This window comes from Mixophyes fleayi, chromosome 5 (assembly GCF_038048845.1).
Source record: "Mixophyes fleayi isolate aMixFle1 chromosome 5, aMixFle1.hap1, whole genome shotgun sequence".
Lineage (NCBI taxonomy): Eukaryota > Metazoa > Chordata > Amphibia > Anura > Limnodynastidae > Mixophyes > Mixophyes fleayi.
In genome coordinates, this window is record NC_134406.1 from 178,326,647 (window position 1) to 178,339,663 (window position 13,017).

At 39.3% G+C, this 13,017-nt stretch overlaps 1 protein-coding gene across 1 annotated transcript; it reads left to right on the top strand.

The window, feature by feature from the left end:
* The first annotated feature begins 1,104 nt into the window (after positions 1-1,104).
* NOL7 (nucleolar protein 7) lies at positions 1,105-11,693 on the top strand. The gene is made up of 8 exons (XM_075213093.1): positions 1,105-1,285; positions 3,405-3,465; positions 4,761-4,819; positions 6,023-6,060; positions 6,670-6,733; positions 7,717-7,838; positions 8,509-8,586; positions 11,034-11,693. Exons 1-8 carry the CDS (start codon positions 1,167-1,169, stop codon positions 11,096-11,098), a joined length of 606 nt encoding a protein of 201 aa, XP_075069194.1. The 5' UTR covers positions 1,105-1,166; the 3' UTR covers positions 11,099-11,693.
* The last annotated feature ends 1,324 nt before the right edge of the window (positions 11,694-13,017 follow it).

A 13,017-nucleotide genomic window follows, 5' to 3' on the forward strand; every position in this document is an offset into this window, starting at 1 on the left:
GGTCTTTTGTCATTGGAATCATAATTGTGGTTGTGAGCAAACCGTTATCCATGCACTTATCATTTCCTGTCTTGATTACTATAACCTTCTTCTCACCAGCCCCCCTCCTTGCCCCCTTCATTCTATATTCAGTGGGGTTGCGAGACTTATCTTCCTTTCACGCCGCTCTTCTGCCTCTTCTCTATGCCTTACACTGGCTCCCCTTCCCCTACAGAAAACTCTTCACATTCCTCACCTAAAAGGCCCTCTGCCACTCCACTGCCCCCTCTATCTTTAACCTCTGCTCCTTTCATACTCCCTTCCGTTCCCTGGAATCGGCCAATGACCGTCGCCTCTCCTCCACTCTGATCACCTCATCCCATTCCAGAATTCAAAACTATTGCTTCATCTTAGCCCCAAAATGATGCAATTTGTCAATTTTCCCCTGCACACCCACCTCCCCTGGGATCTCCCTCAAGCCAGCGGGGAAAAGTTGGCAAGTATGATGTGGAATGTTTTATGTGAGCGAAACTATGCCAAGAACGACGTGCATGGTCTCATCACATAAATCTGCCAGAGCTGCAAATTAAAATGTTAGCACCTGCTGCAAGAAACAAAGCAGCCCCCCCTAGCTTTTACCAAACAAACCTAAAATCTTCATAAAGTGCATCATCGCCCCCCCCCCAGCTTTGGGGGGCCCCTATTACAGAGCCCTAGTTATGACCCTCAAATCTGCTGTTTCGATAAAAAGTAGCTATCTCACTAGTCCCACATTTTCTGAAGCCAAATTCTGTTTATTATAATATGGGTATTAAAAGAAATTTTGCTCTAATGCACCAATTCTTCAGGCAACTACTTTATGACAGCAGTGTTATTAATATACTTCCTCACAAGATGACTATTTTCACCAGGAAGACCCATTTTCACGGAATTAACCAGCACCTTTAAAATGTCCCAGGGTGCAAATTAACTGACTGCTACCTACCAGGCAAAAAATAAAATCCTTTGCACTATAAATAAATATATCGGGATTTAGTGACATTTCTCCCACATTTCGCCTCCCTAAAGGCTGCGATCCTCCTGACCGCCAGGGGTCGCTGCGTGCAGGTGCGTGACAGCCATCCAGGACATGTGCAGGTCTCTTCCGCTTCCTGTACACAGCTGATCTCCGGGCAGAGGTCTGCAGCATGACTCCCGAGCACGAGCTAGAGAGCGAGGAGGATGAGGCGCCAGAAGAGGTCACGTTCCAGAGCGCCAGAGTCAGTGCGGATGAGAGTGCCCGGATGAAGCGGGAGGCGGCCAGCAGGTGACACCTGGGGCTCCTGGGACCGACGAGCAGAGCGTGCTGCTCCTTACACCGTGCGTGCTGCACCCTACACCGTGCATGCTGCTCTTGTCCTCATCACTACCTACCATCCCCGTGTGTTATCATCTACCCATGTCACATGGGACTGTCACCAGCATTAGGGGCTGTTCACAATTCTGGGCAGGAACTGAGCAGCACGGAAACTTTCTTTGTTGGCAGATGGAATTTAACTCTGAGTTTAATTTATTTGGAATCCCTTGCTCAATAGTTACTTTCGTGCAAATAGTGAACGCCCAAAACGTAATAAGTAGTGTTTTTTATTGGACATGGAGGTGATTGAATTATAGACCCTTTTAATCTTAGTTTTAAAATAGGCTTGCCTTGCCACATAAACACTATGGGGATAATTATAATTCCTGAGGATCCTGAACTACGTAATTATAAGTCATACCCCTTGAATATTAGGCAGCCCCTCAGTGGTGGCATTTGTTGCATTGATTTGCATATACTAGCGCTGTTCATAGAAGGAATAATCTACTGTGTGCAAGGTGGCTAAGTTTCTTTTTATCCCAGATGTAGGTATGATAGAATGGTGGACAGAACTTTACAGTGTGCACAAATCTTCAGGGTGGCATTGTTTAAGTTTAGGCTGTGGTACGTTTTTGGTGGCTTCTGAACCATGTACATTATACATGACACCCTTGCCAAATTAATGTCGCAAAACAGGTGACACTGTTTTGGACCGTGAGGAGAGCAGATGGGTGTATTCCCACCTGATCCAGGTCTCCCCTACACTTCAGCAGCTGTAGTATCAGGTGTCCTAGTGGCCAGCAAGCTTGTGACCTATTGCTGATTAGGCACAGGAGTGAGCCAGATAAGCTCTCTGCCTTCCCCTGGCGGCACCTAGTAAAAGGCAGTGTCGTGACAATACACTGCATTGGGTTACACAGTCGTTATATAGAATGCTGTCTGGTACTGATTTGATGACCAGGAATTGGAGGTTATCAGTAACAACTTTAGTTCTAGCACTAATTTTAAGGTGTAAGACTGGCTAGCCATATAGGATGGCCTTTATATAGGTTATTTCATGTATTTTTGATATCTGACAGGATGTTTATACACATTGGTCAGCAAGGGTTTAAACAACTCCATTAATTCAGGACACAATATTACTTTGATATTGTTGCATGCGCCTGTGTCCCGAGACTGTATTTCTTCTGTAATGTACCGAGCTTGTGAATGTTTCATGTGTCATAGGGTCTTCAGCAAATAAGATGGTGTGCACCAGCAACCAATTTGCATTGTAATGAATAGAGGGAAACAGTCAGAGAGAGGTATTGTTTTGCTGCTGATTTTCTCTAAAATGTGTTTAAACACCTATTAGGCTTCATTCTAGATTTATTTTTAGATCTGCATGCCATGTTATGTTATCCTGTAATTCTTAAAAGGGCTAAACATTTAACACTGGAAAAGAACACAATTTTTTTGCGTCGGTAATGTAACCCCAATATATTTCCTGGAATTGCAGGAAACAAGAGAAATCTGCATTTGACAACAGTCTCAACGTTGGAGGCACTTCCTTATTGCTTAGTACAGCCAATTACAAAGGAGCATGAAATGAGGCAGTTGTCACTGGTCCATTTTGCTGGAAATTGTAGAAATTCGCAGCTAGATAGATTTTGCCAGGTTACACAACCACATGCAGCGCTTTGACATCAATATTGAGATAATGTGATAGAGGAACAGTGTTACCCATTCACTTCCATGTTAAGGTGAAAGAGCATATAATGTATTCTCTCTTTATACTGCAGTGCTTTCCTGGTCAAGAAATGTTGCCATTTTAACATTCCTTTAAGTTTATTCACCCATTTCTAATTTATAGAGGTGTCAAGTATATGTACTCTATTAAATGTTTGATTCAGATTTCTCTACTACACCAAACCTGCAAAGTTTTGTTTTTGCTGCATAGCTAAGGAGCTGCACTCTCTTCTATACAATGTGAATAAATAAAATGCGGAAGTTATTGTGTCCGTTTAACATTATTCTAGTATGTTTAGCAAAATGATTGCCACAAACTACTGTTTTCTGTTCTAAGTCTGATTTTTTTTTTTATTAACAGAGACAAGGCCTTACTGAAAGAGAAGAGAAAGCGCAAGATAGAGCTTTTTAAGGATCAAAAGGTACTTTCTAGGATGCATGTTCTGTTGTAAGGCAAAAGTCATATTTATTTTGCTGGTTCAATAAAAGAAAAATAAGATTATGGGAGATCTAATTAAGCGCTTGGCTTAATGGGTTTGTTCACAACAGGAAAGCTTGCCAGCATGAGCAACAGAATTGCTGCCAAATTGGATGAACTTTGGGATCTAACTGGATCATTTACAACTTATACTGCAGTTAAAGGATGCCCGCTGCCAGCCGGTGAATGCACCCATCATCTAGTCGCCTTTCCCAACATGCCCGATCATTCTCTGATTGTTTTGGATCAGGTAATTATCAGGCATTGATTGCAGAGAAAAATCCCCCAGCAACACTGCACTGGGACAGTAAAAGATCTGCCTTTTCTACTTGTGTATATACAAATGCAGAAATCTCAGTTACACACATTTGCAAATGCATGAAAAGCCACCCACCACTTCATGGTGCTTCTGCTAAGAGGTTGGTCCTAACTCTAAACATTGAGAATTCCAATATACTGTCATGCAGTCATGTGTTTTTAAATTGAGAGTTAACTTGCCAAGATATACCCCAGGAGCCTCCAAACAGCAATAGAGCACCAGCACTCCCCATCAGCTACTGATACCAATACTCCTCTCAAACAACAATACAGAAATTGAAGTTGCTCAGTCAGTTTATAGGTTCACATCAGGTGATTGAAAGGGCTGGGTTATCCAAAAAGGAAATACAGAGCACACTGCTGTGAGCTTCCTTTCTACTTCTACATACAAACGCAGAATTCTCAGTTACACACATTTGCAAATGTATGATAAGCCACTCGACAAATGTGTGTAACTGAGAATTCTGCATTTGTAGAGCTCAGTAAACATTTCCATTTAAGTGTAAGGTATGAACAAGAGGAGTATGTGAGAAAATGAGGCTAATATTTTCTTATTCGCCCTGCATATTTCATATATATAATTTGGTTTGTGTCATGATCAGAGTTCTGTTCTATACTGAGATGTGACTTGTGTGCTCTATAAGAAATTAAAGAGTAATTTATCAATCACGTTTTACAATTTAACAGCTGTAGTGGATATTCAGATGGAACATGCACTTTTTGTTCATGCTTCATATACACATAAAGTATAATTTCTGGGTTTAGTTTCCTTTTAATTGGATAACCTTTGCTGCATAAACCGTTATTTTGTTCCTGATGCACATACACACATTTTATCAAGAGACTGCGTTCAATTATTTGCTTCCAATTTCTGTTATTGTATCCTTTTATATTAAACAAACAGTCTTCCTTCTGTTTTAGAAAAAAAAACTGCTCTCCGATGACCTCCTACAAACGGTGTCTTCTCTCCCAGATAAACAGTAAGTGTGCCTACTCTTACATCCACTTCCACACTCCTTTACCAAAGCGTCCCAACGCGATCAAAGCAGATTAGGAATTTTTTGGGCGTGACAATGTGGACTAGAATGCGGCAGATTTAATGTCTTGCATTGGGTGCCTGTCTTAAACTGAATTTTTACAGAGGAAAATCCCTTTAAACTAAATGACTACTTTAACTGATAGAACTTTGATGGACGGCACTCCCCTGGGACCCCACCAGTCTCTGTATTTAGCTGAGTTGCAGCAGTTACTTATAGTCGGGCCTCTGCTGTTTACCTTTGGCTGCGCTCGGCTCTCTGTACAGAGAAGATCCAGCACCCCAGGTCAGGAGCTACCGTGACAAATCTGTGAAAAGTGGAAAATCCCTTTAAAGGATAATACCAGTCTTAATTTTTTTTTCCAACAAACTTTCCCCAACTAGAAGATTTTGATTTAAAAAATATCCCTTTTTTGTGAATAACCGCTTCTTGCGGGCAAAAAAACCAGTGTATAATTTCATGTCCACCTACATTTCCATTATAACTTGTTAGTTGCTATTCTGTTTAACTCTATGAATTATCTTTCCTTATATCTTCATACATCAAGCAATATGACGGTTCCCAGTTGATCTGGGCAAATATATTGTTTTACTGTGTGTTGTTTAAAACAGTGCTCTAGCTGTCTTTATTTTGAGATAAATATTTACATTATATTGGATTTAGTACATAATGATTTTTTTTATATCAGTTCACTTTTCATGCAATTGTTTTTTTAATCTTTTCTTATTTTTCTAATGGAGTTTAACTCATGAAAGCTGTATATTATTTTCTTGCACTCTGCTTGTATTTTCTATGCACCGTACAGTAGCAATTAAGCTTTCATGACCAATAGGTGCACTCTACAATCTGAAAGTAATGGTTTGTACTACTACAGCACGAAATGCAAGCTAGAAGCTTTCAGATGTAAGAAAATGCTGATTTGCACTATGGTTACGTTACAATGTGGTGCAATCAAACCATTTTACTAGGAGTACAAGTGTAAACCTAGTAAGGCATTCAAATTACTGTACAATTATAGTTTCTCCTGGAGATCAAGAAAGACAGTGATTTGTAGTTTTGTGTAAATGTTTATGAAGATATTTTTTCCCCCTGTTTGTTGCTGTGACCCTTATTTTACAAGCCGTGTATTGGTTTTTTTGTGTGCAGGGAACAACCATCTGAACTTCATGATGAAACAAGTAAAGGTACCAGTATTTCATATTTAGCCATTTTCTGTTCTAACACAAGGTACAGTTGATGTTTTAATCCTCTATACTAAAAAATAAAATAGCTTGTGGAGCAATTACACCCTACACTTATCTGGCTTTATGCATCTCTCTACTTTCCAAAGTAAAAAAAAAAACATGAAAGAACTTCAAACGATAGTCAGCCTATTTATGAGGCTGTGAAGCATTTTCAACTCGGTATCGTAAACATGATGTATATTTAATCTGGGTGTCAACCACAACATTCATTGGACTTTTTATCGTCTATAGGCAATCTATACTCTATGGATGTTCCTTTCAGTTGATAATTATTGGTTAATATTGTGCTACATTACACCATGTATATGTTATTATCTAACTTTGCATTAGTAATTCTTTATATATTTAGTATTTATATACATCACTATTTGTTGTGAGTTTTTACTTTCCTCTTGACTTTTTTTTTTAATCTTGCTTTTTCTCTTAAGTTTACATGTTTGTTTTTTTTACCCTATTGCTTTCATAATTTTTCCTTTCATTTTTATAGCCTCAAATAGGCATCACAACATGTATATTTATTATTAAGCAATAATATACTTACTTTAACAGGTGGTGGGGATGAGGAGAGTGGTGTCAAGAACAAGCGTACAGAAAAGTTACTGCCTAGAAAAAGGTACTAGTATGAGCTGGTAAAGTTAGTTGTGGTATTTAGATGGGAACATAATGAGGGTAAATAACTGTTACTGACATAATCTGATTTTGCAGACACATTTGGTATAATTGACACTACCTGCACAGAAATGATATGTAACATTCATTCTTTGATCATTTCAAGTCTTCATAACCGCAAACTGTAATTGGTGGAATAGATCTTATTTAGGGTTTGTTCTCATGGACATTTTATGCGTTGTGAACTGTCTTTAGCTGCATTGTATGCTACAAATGAGCCTATGAGCAGCCTGGTTTCAAATTGTGCTTGTGCACAGGTAAGCCTGCTTTGGCGTGCAATATTTCCCATGTATACAAGCCTGTTATGGTGCATTGTCACAATTTATTGGCCAGATATTGGAGGGGTTTCCAATACAGTTAGTCCTTTCCTTTGCGACATGCCAAATGTAATTCCGTAGTTCTTTTTTATCATTTGTAAAGATGCCCACCCACCCACTGTTAGAGTATACTGGCAATGCATCTATATTGCACATACAATCCAGAACTGGTGGTGCTGTCACTCTAGAAGACTTGGCATTTTAGAAATGGTTAGTGTTTATCAGATCATAAGATGCACATTTTGTGCTTCCCATACCTTCCTGCTTTCCACTGTCTTGTAGAAATAACATCTCCGTTGCTCAGTAACTAGATGCCACACCTCCGATCCCTTCCTGATTGTCTCATTACCTTGAGCTTAAATTGTTCTACACTTCTAATACATGCAGCAGCATGCATTCAGGAGCAGCAGCCATGTGCGTACAGTCGAATCCCTGGATGAGATGCATCTTTTTGAATATCGAATAAATATATAATGTTCGTGTGAAATGTTCTGTAACTTGATGTTAGTTGGCATTACATGCATCTTAAAAGTGAGGCGTTTTTCTTTGGCGCGCTCACCAGCTTAGTTCAAATGTTAATGTGCTGATGGCCTTCTGATTGTTTTGTCAGACTGGAAAAAAAATACAAAGTGCTATACCTGAAAGATTGCGATACAATAGATTTACAACAGAGGAAAGCCAAAGCGTTCATCAAGAAAAAGTTGTATGGAGAGAGCATAAAAAGAACAACAGGTGAATATTGTTCAGTCCCATGTATTCCTTTTTATATACTCAATTTGGCAGGATCCTTGAAACGAAAGGCGGGAGTCATTAAAGCAGTGCTTAACAGAGGATATTTTGCCATTTGCATCAGTTCTTGTCCCAATCTATATTCACTACCGCACAGACAGACAGACACACACAGACAGGTTAACTAGCTTCTATCAGAAAAAAACCTATCAGTATGTCTTTGAAGCGTGGAGGAAACCAGAGGAAACTCACACAAACACAAGGAGAACATGCAAACGCCACACATATGGCGTGAGGCAGCAATGCTGACCTCTGTGCAACGGTACTACAATTGAATCATTCATACCTTTGTTTTATTCAGTGGTAGAGAAGCCAGTGATTCATTTTTAGGAGGAATTGCCCCCAGCTTCTTTGATCTTGATGTGCTAGACGTGGCAAACAGTACATGGGATAAAGATTTGGGAAAGTGCAATCTGATTTATTTATTGTGAATTTCACTAGGACGAGTGGGTGGGTATTGCACAATCTGTAGCCATTCAGATCATTGGAATGTACACAGCAGCACAGAGAATTTTAGGAGACACGTGCTGATCTCTCGTGACAGAGAGTGCTCTTCTGTATGGAAAATAATACGTTCATGCAACTGTTTTTTGATTATTTTGTTTTTTTGCAGCCAATGAATTTCTTTCTGTTTCAAGAAAAAAAGGTTCAAATAAACAGCCAGCAGCTCAATTTACTGACAACACTTGGGGTATGTATTATATTCATTAATTTACTGCATTGTTAAGTGTATTATTTTTAAAGACTTTTAGATGCTAGCTACTTTGTATTTAGAAAGACAGTCATACTTCACAGTGAAAACCAAACCCACATCACATACACAATCATGTATGCCAAAACCCACATCATTTGGTTGCCCTACCGACTGATACTATTGGTACTGGCACCACACAATCATGTATGCAAACACCATTTCCCCCCTGAATAAAAATTTGGATGTTTGATAAAAAGCAATATGAGCACAAGGAAGAGTCTAATTGATCGGTGTGTCGAAAACCCCAATTTACTGAAAAGGTACCAGTCAAGGAATCCAGCCACTGTAGTTTTATTTTTTAGCTGTTTCTTGAGAGCACGAAGTGCAATACAATGCTGATGACACTATCAATAAACACACTGCGTAACAAATGTATTTATAGCTGTGACACTAGTTGTCAATCATTAGTTGTTGTTTTCACTGAGAAATGTGTTTGGTGCCAGAAAACCCTGTAATTAGGGCATCGCCACAGTAAGTGGCAAAATGTTTCGGGAAATCTGCAGCTTGGTTGGTTTGGTCTAAACATAATAATGTACTAATGCCACAGAGGATATAAAGTTGTGTTTTATGCTCACTGAAACTTTGCAAAACTGGAGTCATTATGCAATGGGCGACCACCTCTGTTTACTCTTATCAAGTACTTCTGCCATCCCAACACAGCAAGAGGGAATAGTACATGTTAGACCTGGGTTCCTGGGATGTCATAACACTCCTAAATGGGGGGTGTTATTCCAGAAGGGAAGGAGGGTAGATTCATTCTCTCTCCATAGAGAACATCTTATGGGCCGCTCTCCACACTCTAGGGGCGCGTTTGACTGTACAAAAAAGATGGATGACTTGGTTCTCCATAGAAGGGAAATGGGCCATGTCTGACAAGTAGAGGCTACTCTAGTTACTTATAGATTGCACTCTCTTGTCCTTATCTACTCCAAGCCAAAGGGATAAGTGAGATGGTTGTGCTGCATAATTATATAACTGAATATCTGGCAAGACTCCACCGCCCCATTCATGGGTATTCTGCAGCAGGCACCAAGTCCAACCAGGTTTCCGATCACAGAAAAGAGGAGAGGCAGTGGCTGATTTTATAGAAAGTTTTATGTGGCATATGTGGAGAAGCCGCATCTTCACTAAGCTTTCCTTACTCAGAGTTGACAAGGAAACAATAGACCATATATGGATTTTATCTATAATAAATTGGCACAGGAGCTATGATAAATCTGCCTAGAGCGCTGTATACCTAGATATGCTGTACTGGGTAGTCTAGTGAAGGGATGTGTACAGAGATGTCTATTGGAAGTATATGGAATATAATCTATTTAATTTATTTTAGAAAATTGGTGATGACTTGGAGACCATTTGCCAGGGAAGGACAAGAATAGTTGAGATAAAGAAGCATATTACCTACATAGACTTTGTTTGTTGCCTGCTATTGAACTACTTGCCATGTGTATTAGACAATTGCTTATAGAGGGAGAGAAGGCCCCCAACTGGGTACCACTAGCTAGACTAAATAGGTCTGATAAGCATCTATTTACATATACACCTTTAATAAGTGTGGGACATGTAAGCGCCCAAGGAAAATATTCAACCTATACTGAATGATTCCAGAGCAGCCCGTAGGATGGTCTACTCTATGGAGATGAAGCCCTTGGTCAGATCAAGAGCTACTAAAATCATGGAACCCATCCTTGTAAGGCAGGCCACATTGCCTGGCCTGAATACACACTGGTCTGTGTGTATTCTAGAAAGAATAGACATATTCAGTGGAATCACAAGGACTTTGGCCAATATCAATGCAGCAGGATACCGGTCTGTGAGATTCACAGAGACGTAGATGCTTAGGTGTCGTGACACTCAAGCCAGCTAAGTTGTATGGAGGAAGGAAGGTGGAGACAACTGAGACATTGGGCGGAATGGAAAAAGTGTTTTGCTTTTATTTACTGCACCTCTCGTCCTGCTCAAAAATAATTTGTGTAATGTACAAAATGTTTATTTTCAAGTAATGTCTGTATACAGCCAAAGGCTTTTAATCATATGAAGTATGTAGAATGTTGGTATGGGATATATATTGGCTATAGTATACTACCTTGTGCCTTCTAATCATGTCTGATAACATGACTCTTGCCACCTAATGCAGAATGTCCCAGCACAGGTAACTCCCATAATAGAATTGGGAAGTTGAGGAAAGCATTCTGCACTCTGTGGAAAGGGTAATGTTCTTTATAGAATGAGCGAGAACCTGTTAGAGGCTGTGCCTGAACCCCCTAAGGCAGGGAACTCATTGTTTCTTAAATTGGTATATTTGCATGTCTGAGAATATCAGTGTGTGTTTTTGGGCCATTAATGAAGACTACATTGATATTTATCATATTTATTGTTTACAGGTGATGAAGAGAAAAAGAAAGCTGAAAAGTTTAAGCTTTTATGGGCAAGCAAAAAGAAACTTTGAAATCTCCTGTAAGAAGGTTTTGTCTGAAGATGAACATTGCAATAGTTCTGTGTGTAAAGAGTCCTGACACAACATTGGTACCAGAGAGAGCAAGCTGATGTTTCTGCTGCAGTGTGTGATTTCCAAATATGACAAAGCACATGTAGAATGTGTTCATCACTAATTAGAGCTATAAAACCTAAAATTCAATTTAAGTGACAACTAATAATAACCGCCAGCTTTTATTCACAGAAGCGGTGTTGAAAGCAGCGGTCAAGGCAATCAGCAGCCGTACGTGGGTGTTGGACACAGCAAATAGTGGTGTCCCAAAGTAATTACCCTATTCTAATACTTTCATAGAAGGGGTGGGATAGGTAGAAAAGCCCCTTTCATTCTACTTGGGCTCCTCATTGACCTGGACAACATGCACTGTTGGGCGCCTGCATTCAGTTTTCAGAACCTCTGTACACAGGTTGTGGATTAATATTTTTGATACATTGGTTTTCTGTGAAACCAAATAGATGTTTTCTTTGTGAAATGTACATTGCTATCATATACATGAACCTGAATCTCTTGTACATTTAATTTTTTATTTTATTTAAAATTTAAAAAACCACTTACTGTGCAACTTGTATTTATTTTTTGGGTTAGCTGAAGTGGACTCCCTATGATAGACCGGTTTAAGATCTCTGTCTGTTTTATCTTGAGATTTTATAATTCCTTATGACATCTAAAGAACGTTGTGATTTGGGAATAATGTTTAATTGAAGTCAATTTTTGTGTCTCATTGTGTAAAATTATACACGTAATCCCCTCTCTGAAGCCTTATTCCTAGCTATTTCCCTGACCTGTGATATAACACAAGCGTTCCTTTTTGTGTTTATTAATTCCAAAATTACCAATAGCTGCAACTGCAGCAGACACAGGATCATGTATTTATGCTCTCTAATGGCAGGTTTCCTGCTGACCTGACAGATGCCAGAGATAAGCAGTTAAGCACCGTATGGCAAATGGGAGTGCTAAAGGCAGCTCAGTTACTTATATTTTTCTTGGTCAATCCACAAGCAAAGTATTTTGTTTGGGCTGTTATCCAGACTTGATCTAAGCAGCTAATTTTGATACCCAAGTGTCTGTCATTATATAAGCTAGAACATAAATTGAGGATAGTCATTTGTGTATCACATTAAAGTGCACCTGGTACCTAAATACTGGATGCATTTAATATGTAGCTCAGTAGCTATGCAGCTTATCTGTTTGCTAGGAACTTCCATCACTGAGGCACTGCTTAATTTTCATGAGGTCCTGGTTGAATTGAATTATGCTTGTCGTTGTGGGCCAGGCCACAAGTCAGTTCTAAGTGTTATTGTGCAGATAACATTGCAAAATATCCTATTGGAAGCAATAACCAGTGTACATTTCTTCTTACTTCTCAGATTAGTCACATAGTTAGAATCCATGATACAGCGGTCTCCTTTAGGTCCTCTGACACCACTAACCCACCCATCATTCAGAGTATGCTCTCATTCCTTTTTAGCAGTACAGCTATTCAAAGTTGAAAGACAATGGAGTGGTTCACCTCCCCATTTTGTTTAGCCAGGGAAAGCTTGAGTGAGTCAGATGATTAGCGCACAAAGCACCAACTTTACATCATTGCAAACTGGTATGGAATTTGTGGAACATCTCAGTAACCAATAATTTACATAACTATTGACAGAAGACACTTAAGATTGTGAATGGTTTTTGATGGATCTACTTTAAAAAAAATGTGGCGCAAGAGAAGCTGTGTTCTGTTTATCTTGGTCAATTGGAGTTCTGTATTGTCCACTTTTATGCTGCAATTCTCAAAATTCTCACCATCTGAAGATTGATGAGAAACATTTAGGTACATGATTGGATAATAGTATCCATCCAATTGCATATTGCTGTTGCGCCAAGAATGT

Coding starts and splice junctions, on each gene's coding strand:
- NOL7 (XM_075213093.1), top strand. CDS start 1,167: ATGACTCCCGAGCACGAGCTAGAGAGCGAGGAGGATGAGGCGCCAGAA. Junction 3,466..4,760: donor AGCTTTTTAAGGATCAAAAG/GTACTTTCTAGG, acceptor CTTCTGTTTTAG/AAAAAAAAACTGCTCTCCGA. Junction 7,839..8,508: donor GAGCATAAAAAGAACAACAG/GTGAATATTGTT, acceptor GTTTTTTTGCAG/CCAATGAATTTCTTTCTGTT.